This window comes from Aythya fuligula, chromosome 3, assembly GCF_009819795.1.
Source record: "Aythya fuligula isolate bAytFul2 chromosome 3, bAytFul2.pri, whole genome shotgun sequence".
Classification (NCBI taxonomy): Eukaryota; Metazoa; Chordata; class Aves; order Anseriformes; family Anatidae; genus Aythya; species Aythya fuligula.
In genome coordinates this window covers 39,827,347-39,850,749 of record NC_045561.1, presented here as the reverse complement: position 1 = coordinate 39,850,749, position 23,403 = coordinate 39,827,347, and the positions used below count along the sequence as shown (strand labels likewise).

General features: G+C 35.0%; 1 protein-coding gene across 4 annotated transcripts in view; it reads left to right on the top strand.

The window, feature by feature from the left end:
- Positions 1-23,403, top strand: part of MTA3 (metastasis associated 1 family member 3) — a 139,950-nt gene that overhangs the window by 22,325 nt on the left and 94,222 nt on the right. For all 4 annotated transcript variants that reach the window (XM_032183669.1, XM_032183671.1, XM_032183670.1 and 1 more), the window contains exons 4-6: positions 124-250; positions 11,941-12,004; positions 13,191-13,308. In XM_032183669.1, coding sequence (XP_032039560.1) covers positions 124-250; positions 11,941-12,004; positions 13,191-13,308 — 309 coding nt within the window. The remainder of the gene's footprint in view (positions 1-123; positions 251-11,940; positions 12,005-13,190; positions 13,309-23,403) is intronic.

The following is a 23,403-nucleotide window of genomic DNA, read 5'->3' as shown; positions in this document are numbered from 1 at the left end:
CTCTCATCTTTTCTTTGCAATACTAAGGGAGGTTGCTAAGGGGTGGGGGGAATGTCAAGTGAAATGGCTGCAAGGGTGTTATGTAACAGAGTTAATTTCGACCTACGCTCTGCTTCTCTGCAGAAGAAGTTGAAGAAGAGTCTGAAACTACAATTGAGGTTGACTTGACGGATAAACAGAAACATCAGTTGAAGCACAGAGAGCTCTTTCTTTCTCGCCAGTATGAGTCTCTTCCTGCAACTCACATCAGGTAAGAAAAAGTAAATACTGTTTATCTGTGTAGTCTGTTGTGGATTGCCTGCCAGTAGCCCAACTGTTTGAACACTTCAGCCTTTATCTCACAAAAGGGCGTGATTGTTCACAGATGAGCTGTGCCAGGTAGTCCCATGAATTGTTTTGGAGCCGCCTTTGGTATTGCCTTCTGTTACTTCATGTCTGAGCATTGGAAGGGACAATAGTCTCAGACAGAGCTTTGGGTTGCCATTAGAGGATCAGTTGATAATGTGGTATGAAGTCAGGCTGTGCCTACTTTGGAAGAGTTGTTTTGTTAATTCTTCTGCTGGCCAGAGGAAGTGTGACCACTTTGTATGCCCAGGGAGACCACAGATTGATTTGGAAAGGAAACAGTGACACAGTGGACACAGTGGTCAGATCTCTAATGTAGGGCTGCGCACGTTTAAAAACAAAATTACTCCAACTTTAGTAAATGTGAAGTAATGACTGAGTTTGGCTAAACATTTCAAAAGCGTTTCAAATATTGTTTTAGATTGCCCTAATGGTAATGTAAGAAGAGGCTTGCTAAAGCTCTTTTTTTTTTTTTTTTTTTTTTTTTTTAAATTTCTTTCTGTAAATGAAGTAGATGCTTAAGTCATCTTCTATGTAGAGGTCGAACAATTTGTTCATTTGGGGGGGGATACACCTGGAAATGGAAGAGGATGATCAGAAAGAGCAGTGGCAGAAGGGGAGTGTACTAAGTATAAAACAAAGGCTCTTAACAGATTTGCTTTCTGAAGAAATTTTAGTTTTCTTAGTACATCATCTCTCCTCAGCTATTTCAGACCATAAATTACTAAAAGCTACAAAAAATGTATATGTTCCAGTAGATAAAAACTTTGTATGTGCATACATGTTTTTCTTTGTCAAATGTGGCTTATCGTTCTTATTACCAAAACAGAAACTGGAAATTGGGAATTTTTATTAATTTCCTGTACTTGATTCAGCCACTTCTCCGACTTTGAGAAGGTCATTTACATATCAAATCTCTGCTTCCCCAACTATAGCATAGAGATAATAATCCTGAACAGTTTCTTTTACATACTTTGACATTTAGATATTGAAATAAGGTATTCTGTACCTAGCTTCTCTCACAGCTTGGAGAGGAAATACAATAGAGTATCTATCTCCAGGGCTACACAAAGAATCCAGAAAAACACGTGAATTCATGGTACATGTAGCACTGCGCAGCAGGCAAATGCAAAGTGATGACTTGCGTTTACTTTTCAGAACATATAAAATGTTTAACTGCAATACGGTTATGAATTGCTAAGACCTTTTCCAGATGCATTCTGGAACAAGTTTAGTGTAGAAGTGTAGACTATTCTGACTTGGAAGGGACCCACAAGGATCACAGAGACCAACTGCTGGCTCCACACAGGACCAGTTACATGTAGTAACACTGCCTGGTAGACACAGTGCTGCAGTGGGACATATTCAAGAAGGTGTAATTGCATAGCTCACTGCAACAGAAACCTGGAGTGCTGGTATGCAGCGCAGGGCAGCGTCAAGATGATATACTCATTTGGGTCTCAAGGACAGAGCTTGTTCCCTTACTGCCATGGTCAAGTTACAAGTGAAACCTCCCTCCTGAAATGTATAAGGTTAATAGCACTCCTCCAGTGAATTGCCTCCTTTCTTCCTGATCCCTGTATATTACAAATTCAGTTTTGCCAGACACTGTAATTCCCAGTTCTTATAACAGTTTTTTGCTGCCGTGGACTCGCTGAGCCCTCATCTTCATTCAGTAGATTTAAACATCACCCAGTGAATGCATGCAGCATTCATGATACAGATTGTTCCCAAAGCATTGCCAATCCCAGCAAGGGACTGAATTGAGTTGAATTGCTGCGTGCTTTAACTTGGATTTTCAGAGACTTGAGCGTTACCAAATACAGCATTTTGGAAAAATGGTAAGGCACAGGAAAAAAAAAAAAAAAAAAAAAAAAGGTTAAAAGTTGCCATCATGGTGAAATTGTTTGATGTTGTAAAAATTCACCATGCAACTCAGCAAAAAATGTATATGTTCCAGTAGAGCGTATTGTTGTTGTAAAAGACTGTTAATTTCTAAGATCGTTCATACTTGCTTTTCAATTTAACACTTTGTATGAAATAGAGAAATAGTTTTTTCCCAATGTGCAATTCCTTAATTTAGAACACACCAAATAGTCTAAAGCTCAGGACAGGATAGGACAGCTCATTTTGTTGTTTAAGTATTGTAACTTTTTAAGGCATGGCACCCTAGGAATTGGTGATACTACATCAGGATTTCTAGTCTTGGCATTCTCAGCAAACAAGCTGTTTTCAGCATACAGGGTGTGTGTGCGTTATGTATTCATGTACCTCACGTGTGTATATATAAGCTATAAAATTTTATCTAATTCTTAAAAGCTGATTTTGAGCCTTAGAAGCCTGGTTTATTTTCTGGTGTAAATCAGACTGCTGGATAAGATAAGGAGTGAATCTGCTTTGAATAGGCGTGTGGTTATCTGTTGATTTGGATTGTTAAGAATTGATTTATTTCTTTCTGGATTGAGGTTATTTAGAGTATTGGGGCCTTTGAAGCTTGCCTATGGTTTCTTTTTTTTTCTTTTATTTATCTCGCCAGAGGAGTTTTAGGTTAGATGTTAGGAAGAACTTCTTTACCGAAAGGGTTGTTAGACATTGGAACAGGCTGCCCAGGGAAGCGGTGGAGTCACCATCCCTGGAAGTCTTTAAAAGACGTTTAGACGTAGAGCTTAGGGATATGGTTTAGTGGGGACTGCTAGCGTTAGGTAGAGGTTGGACTCGATGATCTTGAGGTCTCTTCCAACCTAGAAATTCTGTGATTCTGTGATTTTTTTCTTTGCTGGTAGAACTTGGATAATATTTACACTAGTTAGATTCTGGCTTAGATTTTCATCTTGTTCTAAGTTGTGGTCAATAGCCAGTACAAGTAACAGAGTAAAAGAAAAAAACCTGTATTTATCAGTGGATGTTTCAGTTAAATACCTGAAATTCTTACGTATGTCCCCATAGTGGCGTAATTGCAAAGTAGGCGTGTTTCACATGGTGCAAGACTTTAAGATCAGTTGCATGGAGTGGTGTGCATTGCTTCTGGTCTAAGTGACCCTGTAATGTTATGCTGAAAAATCATTCCTAACCAGCCTCCTGTGGCTTTCTTAGATATATTTGTATTGCTGCTTCTCTGCTAAAAGTGTTTTTTTTGTTTTGTTTTGTGTGTGTGTGTTGGAAAAAGGGGGGGGTGGATAGCAATGACTTGAGTTTCCTACAATCGTTTATAGAATGTGTATATATTGTTATACTCACTGAGGTAAGAAAACATCGTTTTGCTGTGCCTAGGAGAGGAAAATATTTTACCTCTTGTGATCTGAATCCTTCTCTTCTTGGCATTGTTCTTTCTACTCCATGTGTTCTCTTCTTGAAAACCTTCTCAGCAACAGAACACAAGATGCAATCTAAGTGATAATTTGCTAAAGCTCGTTTCAAAACATCTATACATTTGTAGATCCATGTTTTTCTCTCAACATCTTCTATGACTATGAAAGTAAGACTTTTATGAGTTGCTGAATGCTTTGGCTCTTCTGCTAACTACATAGTAATTTGTGTGTATAAGCTGCATAAATTGTTGCTGACTGAAAACTCCTAATTTTTATCTCTTAAAAAATAAGGTGTTTCAAGTTGGAAATGCTTTTTCCTCTGATTAGATCGTGACTAGGTAACAGTGTGAACTATATAAAACTTGGAATTTAAGAATATGAAAAAATGATTTGAACACTGTCTAAAATTAATTTAAAATTGGTGTCAATTGTGCATGATTATTCGAAGAAAGACTTAGCCTTTAAATGGTATAAATTTGGAGTGTTCAAAATGAGGACTTCAGTTCCAATCAAGATTAAAATGGTGAGAATTTTCAGACTGATGGTCACATGCAGCATAAAAGCTCCGAGTCGTCCATATCTATGCATATGTTGAGATGCCAGCTGTTCTCTAGTTCATTTAGATAGACATGTCAGTTTGCTGTGCATTCTGTTTTGAGTCCCATGTTTAGTATGCTAAACAGGTAATATCCAAGTTACTGATCTACATTTTGGCCACAGGTGTACATTGCATACACAGTCTTATACTTTTCGGGAGATTTGTGTCATTTTTTTTGAGACATGGGTCCTAGTAATACTCATTTATCAAGTGAGATAGGTGTTGGTTTCCCGTAACTGGGGAATCAATTTTTTAAAAGTAGCAGAAGCTCTTAAGACTCCACAGTTCCTAGTCTGTGGTTTGGTGATCATTGTAAACTGCTCGTAAGGGATCAAAACTTGGCTCAAAGTAGTTGTGTGATTGGAAATCTTCAAAATAGTTTTCCATTTCAGTCAGTTCAGGAAAAACATTTTTTTTATTTAAGGTATCTTTCTTATTCACTGCTCTATCTGCACTTTTTTTTCTCCTTCTTACTCTTTATGATGCACATGAGAAAGGCTGCTATTGTGTTCCACTCAAAAATTTACTGCTTTTCTTCATTTTTTCACCTTGTTTTCAGTTTAATCTCAAACTGTCATTGAAGCAACAGCATATGCTAAAATGAAATCATTTTTTTGTTCTCATAAACTTAACATTTCCTAATATTCTCTCCTGTTGTTTTGTTCTTGTTTAGATAGTGACTCACGTCTGTGTTTCAAATTTCTGAGACCAACATTTTTCATGAAGTTGAGCGAGAGACAATTGGTTTGTCTGCATGGAATTACTCAATGTCATTGTCATATTCAGAATGATGATGATTAATAGCAGAATTTCCAAGTCTGTCCTCCCTGCATGTATTTTTTTTTTCTTCAAGTTGTATTTTAATGACCAATGCACAGCAAGTTCCATTGACTTGGTGGGAACTGACAGCAATATGTTCTGAAAGTTCTAACTCTTCACTAATCATATTGTAATGCAACTACATTACAATAGGAAATGTATATGGCATGTTACTGTAGCCATCAGGTTGCCTTTTCCACTTCTGTGGTTTGTCCTGGTTATCAGGCACTAATTTCTTCGTTTCTTTTGTAATTTCTTTCTGTAATTCTTGTTGTAGTACCTCCTGTCCCAAGTGTTCTTTATTAAAAAGAGATTTGTATCTCAGGCCGTCATACTCATCTGGTGAAAACATAAAGAAATAGCAGGCAAAAATAAGAGAACAAGAACCATAGGGGTTTCCACTGGTTTAAAAATAGGGGTTGTGCCAAAACAAGGCCTATATAAAAAAAATAAAGGCCTACAGATAAAAATAGTTGCTGTTGATTTTGATTCATTTCGTAGTTTTAAGTATCAGTGTTTTCATCAGGTTTTTGAAGTTTGTTAAAGATTTGACTAAAACATAACTAAATTACAGATTACTTTAAGAAGAGGTCTTAAAAGATGATTACCTAGACAGTGCAAACAAGATGTCTAATTTTTTTTCCCCATATGTGTATGTAAAATGTATATGTTGAATAATCTGGCGTTTTCATCTAGGTTCTGTAATCAGGCAATATCTAAATCTTCTAATAACATCTGACATTAAAGCTTTGGTGTGACATGTTTCAAACAACTTTAATTGTTGAAGTGGTTATCATCATCTTGTGGCTTTATAAGGGAACTTCTCTGTTCCAAATGCTGATTGTTATCATGATCTTGTCTTAATTATGTTCCCAAATACTTTTCATTCCTCCATTGGGTCTTACTCAAACATGGCACAGTTTTTGTCTTTAATTTTCAAGGCCCATTAGACCCTCTCTCTACTTACTTGCTTTGAAATCTCTGCTTCAGGACTCAGATGTTGACATTTCACATAGACTGTTCATTTTCATCAGCTCCTTACTGAATTGTCTGCGACAGTCGTATCTGAGTGTCTCACAAATCTGCCATTTATTTCCCAGTTTTCTGTTTATTCTCCTCTTCTTTGTTCCACAGTTAAAAGACAAACAAACAAAAGCCACCACCAACAAAACAAAATACCACAGACAAATAACCTCCTAAAAACAGGGGGAAAAATCTTCTGTTCACTCCACTGGGACTGCTACCTACCACAATGTATGTTTTTATAATCCTCATTAGTGTCTCTGTTTATTTGCTGTTTCAGCTGTAGGTGGTTAGCATTTTGGTTTTGGGACTATGGGGCTTTCTGCCGGAACAGTTGAAAACATTTTATAAAAACCACTTTTCCTAAAACTGTGTTTTGGAGTTTATTTGTGGGAAGTATTTGCGTTGTTCTTTGATGGCTTTGTTCAAATAACAGAAGCAGGGTGAAAGCATGAAGAAGTAGGCCATAACATGTCCCTCAGCTGATGTGCCAAAGTGGTCAGGAATTCACAGCATATTGGTGGAGTTGGCTGAAATACACAGTAGAAAATTTACAACCTGGCAAGAATTTGTAACACATGGCAATGAAGGAAGGGCTAATGTGTGAAAACAGCTTTCACATGGTTAATGGTTAAAAGAAAGAAAAAAGTTAAAAGTTGTATCTCTGGTTCTTAGACCAGGGGATGTGGTTGAATCCTGAGTGGTTTGTGTGATAGGGGCTGGTAATACCGTGAGCATTACACATAGGTAAGCTTTCTTCTCTCCTTTTACTGCAAGACCTGTAAATTACTTTTTATTTTTGACTGATTTAATACTGTGAGAAGTTTTGTTGGTATTGCCAGATAAATGGAAGAACTTTTTATCTGTGATCAGTTTAAATACGTTTAAGTACATCCAAGAGCAGAAAGCATTCTGAAGGGACAATTTCATCTTGTCAGAATTAAATTGTAAGTGAAGACATAAAAGCTAACTTATTTTTTGTTTGCAGGTATTTGTACATTGCTGAGCTATCCGAAAGCTCCCCTCAGTATTCCTACAAGATCAGCTCTGCCTAATTCTGTAGGAAATAAAAATAATTTCTCTGAGTAGTAGAGAAAAAGGTCAAAATCAGGAATGTAATCTCAACATCACTGATCTCTTCTGATGCTATTTACTAGTAATTTTCCCTGTTAGCAGTTAATTCAGGGGTTCTGCTTGGTAGAGGAAATATAGCTAAAATTAGACTCACAGTTGGAGAAGCAGGTTTCATATCTGAATAAATATTAGACAACTCAATTTTATTTATTTTTCTTACTGTTTCACTGAAGCTGGGTAATACTTTGTAATTTTGACCTTAATTATTTCTTGTGACAGGCTTCAGGAAGGAGTTTTCAACAATAAAGCAATGTAACTGTTATATTATACTTTGCTAGTCTAAATAGTACTTGAAAACTTCAGAAATCCTACAGTCCTTGCAAATAGAATATTGTTTTGGTGTGTAACTGATCTTACAATCTAGTAAATGCAGTATATATCTCTGTGATTAGCCAGGTCCACCCCCCACCCTTTTTTTTTTTCCTCTTTCTAGGTTAGTATAGTTGATTTTATCTTGTCATACTGATGCTTTATTTGCTATAGCTCTATCTATTACTGTTACCTGAAATTGTCCCTAAAACATTAATAAATGCAGTTATAGAACGCTGTGAGGAGGAGAATATTATATTCATATTCAGAGAAGCTTATAAAACTTTTTAAATACATGCAGTAGGTGAAAAAATCCGTATCTTTTCACTCAGTCTTGTTGTGATGTGGTTTAAACCCTACTAACTTCCTCATATGGCATTTTGATTACTAGTATTGGAAGAAAGGATGAGGAGTACAGTGGTGGTTGGAGAACACGTAGGGACACATCACTGTCAATCTGTATTGAGGTCTTTCTGCAGTATACATGGTTGAGAGATTTCAGAGACAAGATCCAGAGCTAGATGCTTTTGTTCAACCCACTAGGCCATTTCCAGTAGGCTTAGAGGATTTTCTGGGTGGGGATATGTAAATGGTAGGGGTTCTATGCCTTTGGTTAATATTCTAAATAACCTGTAATAAGTGTTTCATGCTTGTCAATCACAGAAACTGGTAACCATAATATGGATCTTTAAAAATTATTTTTACTCCATTTTTACATTGTATTTAGTTATTATTATTTTTCTTTTTTTTTTTTTTTTTTCATTTTAGCGTTGGATTACCACTGTAGGTCTAGCTTTACATGTTTTTTTCCTTTTTTTTTTTTTGACACTATAATCCATTCATTTGAAATGCATATACATTTAAAAAAAACGCTATTTGTATGCATGACTCCAGCCATTAGATGGTTAAAATGCTCTGCAAATAAATGCAACATCAAACAGAAACTTACTCACTTAGAAGATGTGCTGTGGAAATTAATCTTTTGTCTTAATGAAGCTTTGTGAATTTCCAACAGTAAGATATAAGGTCAGTCACTGCCCTTTCAGCCATGATGACAGGTGAAGGAAAGCCTCAACAATAATTGCACTTAAATAAGGGTAGGCTGTACTGGAGAGAGAGCATACTAGAGCTCTACAGAACTGAAGCAAACTGGAAAGTAAATTCGTATTCAGCCTTTAATACTTAAAAAAAAAAAAAAAAAAAAAAAAAAAATTGTCTTTAGACATAAATGTTCTGGAATTATCAAGGTCAAAAGCTTCAAAAAACATCCAAAGACATGATTGATTATAGAGGCGTTTTCCTAGCTCTCTGCTGCAGGAATCTTCTAATCTGCTGTTGTGTGCTGTGCTCGGATTTATTTATTTATTTGTTTGTTTGTTTGTTTATTTATTTATTTATTCCCACCATTTCCATGTAAGGTTGTGATTCTCCTGACAAATAATAAGACTGAAAGAAATTCAGGAGGTGATACACTACAGACTTAATGAATTTTTTAACCTAATTTCCCATGCTGTCCAGCAGTAACAAGTAAGATGTTAGCTTGGTATTTTTGCTTAATGACCAGCAATTAGTAGTTGGCACGTGATATTTTACAGTTGAGCTTAACAGTCAACATTTTCTGAAATGAATGAGGGCTTTTCACAATAACTTCTCGGGTGTTACCCTCTTAAATCAAAGAGGTCCCTGACGTAACTTATATCTTCTCTAATGTTTATTTGTGTGCTGGTTTGTTACAAATAGGAGAAGGGAGTTGTGGGATAGGTTCTGTCTATATGTGTAAGGCTACTAGGACCATATGGTGAATAGCAACTAAATTGATGGAAGTTGAATAAGACTTTGGTGCATGAAATGCAAGGTGATGTATTTAAGGAGAAATATGTTGTTATAAAGTTATTATATACTCAGCTGAAAGTGATAGCATAAAAAATGTCAGTTGTAAGCAAGATGATTCAGCACCCTTACCATTTTTCATCCTTATCTATGTGTGTTTTTTTTTTAAATGCCATTAGATAAAAATAAATAGATCATTTGCAGCGAAGTCAGAGGCAGAGGAATTTGAGGCTGAAGGGTTGGCGGGAGAAAGGGATGAGAAAGGTAGGGTCAAATTCTTGTTGCATTATCTATCTGGGCAGATATATGGCAGATCTGTGGCAGAGCTGAATAGCAGGAAGCTTTCCACTGGTAGCTTACACAACAATGTGGTAGTTAGCATTTTAATGTGGCCATGGAAGAAATTAATAGGATCTTATGGTTAATCATTAGAAATATTACCGTTAAAAAGGCAAAGTACTTTGAGTTCATTGGGCATTGTTAAAACCTCGTATTGTTTCTAGTTTGGGTCGCTTATCTTCAAGCTAGGAATTACTGAAAAAAAATTGTGTGTGTATGATGATCCAAGGAATAAGGAGCCTCTTCTTTGAGACAGTGACTTGAAACCTAGGCTCATTTAACCTAGCAGTATAAAGATTAAAATACGATTTTGGTTTGGAATTGGGCTTAAAGAGTGAGTAGGCATAAGAGGAAGAAGAGCAGGAGGAGAGTGCTGACGTGAAAGTGAAATAATATAAACTGGTCTTGAATAAAATAAAACTGATACTTAGAAATTTCATAACTTTAGGAGAATGAGGTTCTGAAACAGCCTCCCAGCACTGGTAGTGGGGATAAATAACCCACTTAGGAATAGCACGAGGGACTAAGTGGGTTCAGTAACACAGGGAAGCACCTTGTAGGCCAGCACCCCTATAATGTTCTTTTTCAACTATATGTTGACAAAAAATCAATATTAAAAACTTAAATCTCATCCAGAACAGTGTCATACCTTTACTTAGTTGCACTGTCTTTCAGGTTTGGTTTGCTCTCTTTTACATGCTTATTTGTTTTTCATGAATTATTCCAAATAGCTGTTTCCCTTGCAAGTGTATTTGCCGCTTGGAATGTCTGAGTTAAATAAGCAGTATAGTCACTGAGGTATCTCGATTTAACTTTTTTTTAGATGTTCTTGGATTAAAAATGAATGAAGGCATACCATTACGTGGACTTAAACTTCTTTTCTCATATTAGTGCTAGCAGTAGATGCTGTTTGTTTAACAGGAACAAGGATTTGGTGTCCCTTTAAGTCATACATGACTAAATGTTAGTACATCATTAAAATTACAGCGCCATGTTGAAGAGGCTTGTTAAGTTTTCTTATGAATTGCTTTAATTTCCTTTCACAGTCATTCAGCCAGACTGGTTAGTAAGGCTTCTATCTGACTTACGGGAACTGATTTCATGTGCTGTACGTTAACCTTTTCATTACTAAAGCAGTGGTGATGGTGTCAGAGCACACATTTAAGAAATTTAATGACTGAGAAAAGCCAGCGCTGAAATTTAGTACTGTTTTTGCTCTGTATTGGTTACATGTGGCAGGTTAGGTTTTTCCTCACAATTTGTGGAAAGTTGAGATACAACAGCAGAAGTTTTTATGAAGGGCTTACAATCACTGGATATTAGAGTTCACATTCGATTCTAAACTTCTGGGTGCTTTCTTGAACCATATCTCTAGATTTCCTAAGATTTAGTCCTGTTTCAAAACAAACAAAAAGAACCATAGAAATTTTGAGAAAGAAGGGGTGGGTATAAGGAATGAGATGGACAGTTAGGTTTTCTACTGGGACAGTGGTGAGGATGCATGAAGTTGCACAGTACCTGCTTTGAGGGAAGGATGGGTTTGTGCTGCCATAAGATAAGACATTTTGAATGTCCTCTTATTTATTTGAACTTAAACTAGGAGTTTTCTGCCCTAATACTCCTGGTTCCAGAGCCCCTACAATAGGGACATTTTCTTTTTAAATCTGAGGCTTTCTTTGGAACCTCAAGGATTTATTTTGGGGTTCTTTTTGTTGGTACTAGTTTTTTGAAACCAGCTACTAAATAAAATAAACCTAAACAAACAAACAAAAACCACATTTAAGACCATGCTTTAATAAAAAGTGGAAAACTGTAAAGAACTGGGAAAACGACAGTAGTTTCCTGCTAGAGATTCTGTTTTAGCAGGTGAACAGGCTTTAGGCTTGCTTTTGTCTTTTAGTCTAGGAGGTGATGTTTCATTCAGCCAGGGCTTTTTATTAATGGCATGTGTACTTAGCGTTAGCTACAGTACCTCTTGTTCCTTTGTTGCTTCTCTATTTCTGAAACTGTTTCCCAATTCTGTAGAATTCTTAAATAATTGAATGTTTGAGATTGTACGCAGTTCATTATGTTGCTTTGATGTTAATTTTAAGATAGTAAAGTATGGCAAAGTGCATTTTACTGCATTTTCAATGTTAAAGCTTAAAATATATCTAGTTTATTTTCTTGCAGGTTTTTGACTTGACAAAAATTTCAGCTTTACAAAAGTAACAGTTCTTCCTTGTGTTTATGTAGGGGAAAATGCAGTGTTGCACTTCTGAATGAGACGGAATCTGTGTTGTCATATCTGGAGAAAGAGGTAATATCTGTGGCTTCTATTTGTGTAAATGTTGCAATGATTTTAATTTTTTTTCTGTTATTTAATTTTTTATTTGTTTTTACAGCTTTAATATCAGTAAATGGGCAAACACTTTAAAACTGTTTTCTTGAAGGTAGAAAAATGTTACATTAAAACCACTGATTTTGAAAGTGTTAAGGAACAAAAACTGAAATGACACATTACAGTTCTGTTATGCATTTTATTGTACTTAGAAAATAATTATCTCAAACTTACTTGTGTTATCTTATAAAGGAAAAATAAACAGACTTTTTCATGTAGTGGATATTTACAATGTGTTTTTTGTTGTTTTTTTTCCTCCTGCCTTGAGTGTTCAAGGAATACCAGTCTTCCATACTCAAAATATCATACTCTGTAGTCAGTAGACGCAGAGACAGAGGGTCCTCTAGAGGGTAACTTAGTATAAGAGTTTAAGTGTTCTGAACTCAATTAAAAATATCTCCTCTGCTTTCATTTTCAGTGGAAGAAAGTTAAGGTGTTTAGCCTTGCTAGAGACAAAAAAAAAATCCCCATGACTTTGAAAGATAATCTTTTAAACTAGCTTTCTACTATAAAATACCTTTAAACATAATTTCATTTCCCCTTGGAATGTCTATATATTGTCAGGCAGACAGTGTTTTTTAGCTGTACTTAATGTGTCTTTACTTTCATATTTCTACACCAAAACCACTGATAATCTGAAAAATGTTTCTGAGAACAACATTTATCCTATGCTGCAAATGACTGTATCAGATATGTCAATACTATTTTTGTGTAAACCCTTCTCAGACGCTGACAGTTTTATATGCTGTTTGGCAGAGGTATTTAGGAAAGGAAATCGGAAATCCAGAAAATGGTTAACGTCTTTCAATAGATTCGGAAAAAAAAAAGAATTTTTGAGTATGAATCTTTTCACCATTGCTCTGTTCTGAAATAACTTAGAGCAGTGAGAAAAGCTTTGATTAGCCATGTAAAAGTATGCATGAAACATCTGCATTATTTAAAGTCAAGATGAATATTTCAAAATGTTTCTTCTTGTACCAAACCTGTAGTCTGTAAAAGTGTATTATAAGGGTTACTGGAATAATTTTCACATGGAAAGTGAGGTAGATCTACAAAGCTAATTTTAAAATTCATTATGCTGTTGCAAATGTGTCTTCTTTTTTAGGATACTTTTTTTTATTCATTGGTGTATGATCCATCACTGAAAACGCTTTTAGCAGACAAGGGAGAAATCAGAGTGGGGCCTAGATACCAAGCAGATGTGCCTGACATGCTTGCAGAAGGTAAATATTTGCTCTTTGGATGGTTAAATAAATAAATAGTTACCTTGCATTATTATTTATGTTAGCATTCTGAACTTAACTAGTCACTATTGAGGCAGAGAGATGCTATGAGGAGATGCTGCTTGAATAGCTGTGGGAAAGGCACTGTCCTGTAGAGTCTGTGCATAACAATTTACATGTTTGTTTATTTATCTAACTTTATAGTCCAGTTTCATGAATGCCTCATGGAAAGAAGGCACTGAAGGCCAGCTTGTTCTGTAGAATTAACAACACAGTTAACAGGATAAGTGAAAAGCGTTCTAATAGGGAGAGAAAGAATATAGACTGAATACGGAATGTATGCCTATATGATTTCATATTTTAAGGTATTGTCTTGCATTAAATCGTATTGGCTGTTCTTTACCACGACTGAAACAAACGTTTTGAGCCTTGGCACATGTTCAAAAATGATTGGATCTTTTTCAGTCCAGAACAAATACTTGTGCCTTAGTCTTCTGCTACATAGCAACTTTTTTTTTTAAAACAAAATTTGAAGTAAATTATCTATTAAGAATTTTGATGTTTGCATGAGCAGATGCCTGTGTTTGCAATTATATTTACCTAGTAAATCTTAAAATGAGCATTTTTTTTGTCAGTGAAATGTGTACTAACAAAATAAAAAGTTTTCTTAGAAATACCTAGACAAGTACTATTTTTAAGAATGTTGATGTTTATTCCTTAATTGGAAAAGATTATGCAACAGGAATGTAACTTAAGACAAAAGAATTCTGAATATCCAAAATACATACATTTGTAATTTTAAATGGGGTGTTCTCCATGTGAGATGGGCTTTTTGCCTGCTGTACTTGTTGTCTCTTGTTAAAAAAACAAGTACGATTTCTGCAAAACTTACTTAATTAACTTTATTTTAAAAAAAAAAAAAAAAGATTTGATTTCTGGCAAGTGGGAGATTATTTTACTGTAGATACATTTTATTAGTTCATGTGCGTTGTTGTTATTAGGTTATTTTATTTATATTTATATTTGGCTATTATTTTAATAGCCAAAGATAACTTATAGGAGGGCTTTTCCAGGTTTGTTCATGAAGAGTAAAGACCTTGTTAAGAACAAGATTTTGTCTAGAATATGATGCACTGCTATTCTTGCTGTAAAATGTGCCTGTTGTAGAAAACGAAATAATTATGTAGACAGTTATATGCTCAAGAGGAAAGCTTCTTAGAGGACTAAGAAAATGTCTCAATATCAATATCATATCAAGTAACCAGGAAGCATTGATGTGGTTCTGAAGTAGCTCGCTGAGTTGTTGAGGTTTAGAGGATGAACTGTCTGCCAGGGAGGAAGGTTTTTTTTTTTTTTTTTTTCCCCAGCTGAATTCTGCTACTTTAATTGCTAACAATAGAGCTTAGCTTATGGAATAATAAATAATACATCTAAAGTAAATGTTTTTCCCATGAAAATTTTACTTAGCTTGGAATTAGACTTCAGAAAAAAAAAATATTAGAAGATGTTAAGTTTTACTTCGTGAAGACTGGACTTCATGCAACTGCATGTTACTCTTTTTTTTTTTTTTTTTTTTCCACACCATGTTAATCCCCAAAGTGCAGTAAGTGATAAATTCTCATTGCTGTCTTCAGTAGGCAGTAAGAATCCATCAATTATTAAAATTCAGAAACACTAAGTTGTTCACAAACCAAAAATCTGGAGGTATTATAGATCTTCTGTGCTAGTTAACTTTGATTAATTTATGCTTACTTTCGGTGGCTGTGGGAGGATAAAAATATCTAGATTGTTGTATATTTGGCTGATCGTTACCTACTGTGTTTCTATAGCCTTCTGACCTTCAAGGAAAAGGAAATGATTCAGCTGATGCTGTGTCTCTATGTAAGCTGACAGTGTGGAAGTTAATCATTCACTGTCAAACATTTTCATTCACAAAATATATATATATATATATATATATATATATATATATATATATATATATATATATTAACCTATGTTTAAAATTAATGGAATAAAATAGATGCGTTTTGCAGACATGAGATTCTGTGAAGATTTCTGAATCTTTAAATGATTTTTTTCAACCTATACTTTAAAAAGTGGCTAATAATTTATGTCCAAGTTTTTATGCAACAATATACAATTCTTTGGGTGTAAAATGTCATGTCTTTTTTTCTTAAAAAAAAAAAAAAAAAAAAAAAGCCTAAAACAATCACCTGTGTAGAAACAGAATTCAGACAACTTCAGGTGATGGATCTCCTAAGAAAAATCAGGTCTTTTATTAGTGGTATAATGGTGTTATACAATACAAAACATTTGCTAAATTAAATCACATACCTTAAAATTTCCATGACAGAAAGTATATCTTTTTGGAGGTTGTTGTAGGCATATTTTGTTTACAGAAATTCCCCAGAGCTATAAAAGGAGAATTAAAAAAAAAAAAGGTGCACATGCCATCAGTTTTTTCTATTTGTCTTACTAGCATATAAACACAATCCAAATGAGTGAAAGCATGCCAGTTCTGATTAGCTTTCAGAAGACCAGCCACAAAGTGGCTGATAAATGAAAATGTTCTTTGAACCGTGAAAGCCCTTCCATGTCCTCTATAAATATCCAAATATTTTGACGTAAACACACGATGGATTCTAGTAGTCTAAAAACTTGCATTCATTTTTGCATTGATTTTCCTATCATTTATTTTCCTGTCTGAATGGGCTACTGTGGCTTTTTTGTGCTTATTGAAGAATGATATGCTGCCTATTCTAGGGGAGGTTGTGGGAAGTTCAAATTTTCAGGACCTCTTTACTTCCTAGAGAATATGTATTGCAGAACAGACTTGCATGGAGGGTGTAGCTTTGACTGTTGGGTTCCCACTACAGGCTGGAGTCATAATTCTGGATACTAGATTAAAACAGAGGATCAGATTTGCAGAAATGCGGGGCTGTGACAGCTCGGTTCATGTCACTGTGAACAGTATTTAGCCAAAAGAAACCATGAAATTATTTGTATATATTTATCTTCTGAGCTGTAACTATAATAAAATCAAGAAATATTCTTTTCAACAGTAGCGTAGGGTATGTTTCAACAGATGTATGGATAAGTTGAGTTTAATTTTAGAATCCTATGTTTTCCTGTAATCTTCCCCCCCTCGCTTCTCTAAGACTTGGTTTTCTCACCAATCTCTCTTCCATCTCTGATCTCCGTCTGCCTGTTGCTGATGTTGTGTGGGTTATTTCAGAATGTCATCCAGCAGAATTAACTATTTAGAGGAAATATATATGTTCTTTTAAGGGAAAGAAAATACAGATGGTATGGCCTAATACCTTGAGAATACAGCTGCTGAATGATGATTAATTAGGTTGTGGGTATCTCCAACTGGATGCCTGGAAGTCACATGTGGCTCTGACAGTCTTTCAGAGACTGAGTTGCTTGTATGTGAGAAGAAAAATAAGTAGAGGGAGTGTTTAAAAGCAGTGTTTATGAAGTGTGAATTTTGTAGTTATGAGTGCCATAGAAAGTCATATGAAGAGATAAATCCTTTGAGAATAGGTTCTAAATAGCAGAAATAAGAAAAATACAATAAGAAAATAATAAGAAATAAGAAAAATACCAAAAAAAAAAAAAAAAGGAAATAAGATACAGGGACATGCATGTAGAAGTACAAACAGTTGCTTGTTAAGCTAACACTCAGAATTGCGTCTGCAGTGGATCAGATGATAGGTGAAGATGGCATTAAAAGCTGATAGTGCATGAAAGAAGCTAATAAGGAGAAGCTTATAAGCCTCTGAAGCCCTTTAGAAACTTGTTGAGTGCTTAAAAAGAATTTTAAGAAGAAGATTTATTTGTGGAAGAATAATCCTCTGCAACCTTACAGCAAACAAATATAAACTAAGTTTAAATCTGATAGAAAATGTCTAAGCATTGTTTATCTACACTGCTTGTGTTTGTGGTGGTTTAGCTAAATCGCTTGGAAAAACTACACTTAGTGAAGACTATAGCTTTGTAGAAAGACCAGACTGGATTTCAACAGTCTGTGATCTTTGCTATAAGCACATTTGAGAGTAAAACCATGGGTTGGTCGCACAGGGAATGATAAAACGGTTGGATGAAACTGTTTCTTCTCTCCCTATACCAATTGCTCCAGTCTTGCTAGACTTTCACTTTGAAGATTGTGAGTGTTGTTACTTGCTTTTTAGTGTAATGAAGAACAGGAGACTATTCCAGAGTACTAGCTTAATTTCTGGCTCGTATTATTGTAAATAATGTCCTTTCTCTTTTATCCACACATTCTCTGGTTGTTTGTTCCATCAATCTAATAGTTGTTTATTTTCAAATCTGTTCCCAGTGTGGGATAACATTGTATTCTTCTGTACAAAGCAAGAATAAAAAGGTTTATCTCAGAGAACCAAAGCACTCATTTGGGTAGAGAGCATCTTATATCAAGCATCCCTTGTCTTGTTCCCTTAGTGGCAAGGTGCTTGGTTCTCTGCTGTAGTTGGGTTTTGGTGCATCTACGCGCTGTATCTGATCAGCAATGAGGTGACTAGTAAGTTTAGGTATTGTTACTCTAGAGAAAAGTGTTGGTTTTGTTTTGTTTTAAAGAAATTAAAAACAATCTATTCTCCTCTTTTCCCCTCTAACAAAATAAAGAAAAATAAATAAAATAAACAATTTCCATCCAATTCTGGGCATATAATTTTTTTTGTTATTTGGTTAAAAGGCATACTTTCATAAACTGTTCTGAATATGAACAAATTGCTATCATCATTGACAGGTTTTATTTATCCCTGTTTTATATACTGAGAACCATGTTCCTCCTCAGTGTGATGTTTGTTTGTTTGTTTTTTAATTATTTTTTTTTTCAAGAGGAACCTCAAACGGCTACTCGGTATGATGTAGTTATGGTTCTGGGTAACTTCTTAGTATGTGTTCAGTCACTGTTGATTTTAGTTTACTCAGTATCATCTGATTTTTCTGTTAAGCTTTGAGACAACACCGTGAGCTTTTAGTAAATCTCATCCTAAAAATACAAGGAACACCCAAAGATTAGCATGTTCAAACACTAATATTAAGCTAACAGCATTAATACATATCAACAATCTTCAGTATAATTTGTTTATCCATATTGTAATATATGAAAAAGCGTTATGTGTGTGTAGTGTGATGCAGGTAACAGAGCAACCACCAGTCTTTAAAAATTTTATTTCTCTCTTGTAAGAACATAAGGTAGTTCCTGAGATTTAACACAAAACCACAAGCCAGAAAGTAGATTGTAGAGGGAAGTAGCTTCTGAATTTTATCTGCCTGTCTTAAGTTGTTTGGGTGTTCGAAGTGTGTCTTTGGGAACACAAAGCTTGGCAACCTATGTTGCAATGGACAGCAGCATAGTGGCAGCTGGTCCTAACAGTCAGTGAGCAAACACTTATCTGAACAGTGGAAGGTGCCTGGTAAGAACACTTCACTGCTAATTAATTGCCTGTGTTGCAGCATCAGCTTCTCACAGCTCATCCTCATGTGTTCATAATGCCTGCTGTGAGGATGCAGAAAGCCAAGTTCTTCACTCCTGCGTAATACAGCAAAGGGAGAAGCAAGCTGTATGGAGCTAGAGGTCACTGGGCAAAACAGGCATGTCAGAGCGGGCAGGGTGATGGTTGATGGGTGGTCAGTGGGAAATGAGACTTCAGTCTTCATACAGAGGCATATGGCATATCCAGAGGGGTTGGCAGGTGTGGCAAGGAATGATCTGGTTTAAAGGTTTATCTAGAGAACTGGCTGCTGTGTTAAGTACTACTAGCAGTAATAGAATAATACTACCAGCAGTGGCATTGCAAATCCCTGTTCCAGTCAGCCTGGAGTGGTGATCTTAATCAGAATCACTGTAACTGAGCATCTGTGAGAGGCTACCTGGAGCTTCTGTGATGCTAATGGTCCCCTCCCAGCTGCAGTCCAGGTCCTAACCCAGTGCTGCTTATCTCTTGTGTCTGGGTTTAAAAGGAGACCACTCTTCTGGGGAATTGTTAGTGGTGCGGGAATCTGATGCAATTAGGTGCTCTTCAGCCATTTAAACCCGTAGAAGGAGTTTGGATTTGGCAGGGAGGAGGAAATGAGGAGATGAGGACCAACCTCTTACTAAGTTATACAAAGGAAGAGAAGTTAAAATCTCTGAGATAGCACAAGTAGCAGCCTGTACCAATGATGTTCTGTTTGAAGCTTTTTTTTTTTTTTAATAACTGAAATAAACTACCTTCAAAGTATCTGTATAAAAACACAGAGTCCCTGTTGCACATCTGAAAATATCGAGAGAGCCTAGAAGTAGTGCTTGCTCTACACTCAATTCTATTTCTTGAAGGCAAGGCATTTTAGAATTAATGGAGTTCAAGTAGCTGAGGAAATAGGAAGAAGAAGAGCATTTGGGGAAATTTAAGCTGTAAATTTTGGATGATGTTCTGAGAATATATATCCAAGACTTCTAAAACTTCTGTTTTGAAAGAGAACAAAGTTATTCCTTTAGAGGCATTTTCTAATGTTTTATCTCTTTTTTTTTTTTTCTTCTTCTTATACCAACTCAGCTGCAAGAGCATGTTGTTTTAAATAGATCAGATGGAAACGATTAAACTGAGAGTTCAGGTCTTTTAATGTTTGAGAATATTAAAATTCCAGGATTTTAAGTTTAAAACTTCCAAGTGAAAAGACAGATAAGACATTCATTTATATACTGCTTAGATTTTAATATTATGGAAGTTCAGGATGCTTAGATGCAATGTATTTTTTTTTTCCTGGTTCTTTTAAATGCTTCCATATACACTAAAATTCTATTTTCGTTTAGTAAATGAAAAATTGGTTTTAGAATAATGGAACATAGCTGTGATCTCATGAGGAGGGATCTGTTCAGTTATTTCATGGTGTATAATGCTTCCATTTATTGAAAGAACCACAGCTGGACTTGAAAATTTCTCATACTAGTCTGAGAACTGCAAGAGTCGTTTGAAGGGTGCAAATGCTTCACTTGTCAAAAGTGTGTGTGCTGGATTAACTCTGCTAATTTTTATGTAGTTGCAATGATTTCATTCTGTAATAACGAAGATAAAAATCATGCCTTTTTGATTCAGGTAATACGAATTATTTTTACAATATTAAGTATTCAGATATTTAAGTGTTAAAAGTTGGAGAGCCGTGTTTAAGGACTATGTGGACAGATGACAGATGTGGTTATGAGAAATGTCTGACAGGATAAACAAATATAGCCTTACTGTCCTATCAGTTTTCAGAAAATATGGTATGTAGCTTGTGCTAAGTGATCAGTTCTCTGACAATTTCTGGATATGTGAACTGTGTGCATTAATAAAGCAGGCAGTTTGTAAAAAATAAATTCAATGATAAGTCGGCCAACAAAATGTTTCTATTTTTTTCTATTAGTTCATTAGTTCAGAAATACGAAACATCTAACCTTTTGCTTTAAGAAATTTTCAGCGTTGATAATTTGGGGAGTATGTGGTTCGGGAATAGTTAACGTTTCCTTTGTGAATGAACCAAATTGTAGTTGCAAGAATAAGTTGCCAGATTTAGTTTAAACTCAGTTCCTTGTGTATGATCATCAAAGAAAAAAAATTGTGTTTCCTGTGCATACATAGTAGGTGACAACAGTTGCAAGTGTAGAAGAAAATGTTTGTATTTCCTTGTATTTCCTTCTGTAAAATGCCCCAGAGTCGTGTAAAAATCTATTTCAGAAAATTCAGTGTGAAACGAATTGAGGCTTCAAAGTTACGGAAGAATTTGTTAAGTTTCCAGCAAAATAAATGACAATTTCAAAATATTATCCAAAATAGATCATAAGCAAAGAGATCTTTGAGGGTTACAGGCTCAAGTAGAAGATGAGGACTTCCCATTTTAATGAAGTAAGTAATTAAGTGTTAGAAGATGGAACAAGGGATACTGCAGCCAGATTCAGAAACTGCTGCTTGTGATAGATGAACACCAATGGAGCACCAGACATAAAGTGTACAATTCTGCTAACTCAGTAAGATTCCTTTATGGTCAAAGCAGAAAAACGATGCCTAGACATGATTCATCTCACCTGAAGATGGACATCTAAAGTAGATTAGAGGTTAGATGAGATGAATCTCAACAAGGGTAATAAATACACCAGAATAATTTTTTTTTTATGTGTACTCAAATATATTTTGTTCTCAAACGGAGTTTGTCTTGGTTGTACTTTTGACTTAACATCAAAAGTCTTGTTCAGAAGGAACTGTTTCTTGAGCAGATTTAAATATGGTTGTCTCTTGTATGGTTTACAGATTTTTCTTTTCTTTTTACTAAACTCAGTGAAGTTTTTTTTCCACAATTAACTGTCAAATGCAGTCATCAGTAATAGTAAAATGCTCTTTTACAGTGTTGATTGTGTCAAATTTTAAGAGGTTATAATACCCTTCTCTTTTGGCAGTCTCTTCTAGTGAGCTGGGTGATTTACGTTCTGGGCAATTAAATGTGTGTTTATAGGCTCTTTAATCAGTTTTATTATAAATTAAACAGAACACATAAATGGCCTCTTTGTGCCTGTTTTCAGTAAAGACTTCACTTACTTTTTCCTAACTTAGCAGATGCAATGTAAATCTGTAGTTTAGTGTTGCAGCCACATAGTACAGAAGCTTAATTAGATGTTAGGAGACTGCTTTATGAAACACGGTATTTAATGAAGCCTTTAATGTAACACAAATAGGTTTGAAACAAAAATATGCATCTGTCTTTTGGGTTGCATAGTAATTTTTATAATTTTTGTTGCATTTTGGTACAACTCCATGGGTTAGTTAAATACATACATAATTTTAATCAAACAAGCAATTACATGTATTATGTTGTTTCTTTATAATATATATGTGGTAGTTGTTTATTCTTGGAGTTGAGTTTTCAGATCATTCTCAACTTCCATGTTACAAGACAAATGATAAATTAGAAGAGCTGGAAATTGTGCTGCTCAGTAACTGCATCTTATAAAAACTGTTCAACAGTTTGAGAGGAATTATTCATGGTTTTTTTTGTTTGTTTGGGGATTGTTGCAGTAGGTTGTTTTTTTTTTGTTGTTTTTTTTTTTATTGTCCCTGTCCCCAGTTGTAAAAAATAAAATAAAATAAAAATAAAAATAAAATAATAATTTCTTGAGGTTGGTTTATACTTGAAGTCAGTTTTAACCTTCCTAACAAGAGATCTATGATTACCTGCTATATTTATCATTTTAAGGAGACCTTCATCAGTTCTTATTCTTTTCATATGTTTATTATGAACATCTTATTTTTCAACAACTTGAAGGAAATGATTAAATTGCTATCCTCTCTTCAGCCTGCTGGTTGCAGTGCGAGATGAATGGTCTGTGCTGTGCTGTTGGTGTGGAAGATTGTGAATGATTGCTGTTGGAAAGATGTCTTTATTAATAATGGCTATAGAGCCTTCTCTGAGGTTGTTCAAATACCAAATGAGTTCTGTCTGGTAGCTGGCTTTACAAAGGATACAGTTATTTATTGCATGCTCTGTATGTGCTTATTATCCCAAGTAATGCCTTGCACTGAGCACTTGCAAATCGCCTTTCAGGCTGTAACACAACATCTTAGGGTTTAATTGACTTTGCTGTATTTTTCTACCTCAGTAACTTTGCCTAAATGGGCTTATTGTAAGTTCAGGTTTTTTTGTTTCCTTTGCCATTTTACTGTAACCATTTTTTAAAAGAACAAACTTTTACAGAATGGTTTTCTCTTTAAGATGAAAAACAAATGTCAAATGCAGATGAAATGTGTTTTTACACTTGAATAATTCAAAATACATTTCATCGTAAAGAAAAAGTTACCATCTGAATTATATATTTGGCTTAAATTTATGCAAGCAAACAGGACTATTCATCCTCAGCATACTGTAGTCAAAGGGGCTTCACGTATTTTTTAACATTGTTTATGTCAAAAAAAAAATTGCAGGACCACAAATCTTACTATAATTTAGTAGTGTGGGTTTTTGGTTGGTTGTCTTTGAAGAACACAATGTCTGTGTCTTGTGCTATCCCTCTTTCCAAAACAAGTATTTTAAATATCATTAAATAATAACATTTAT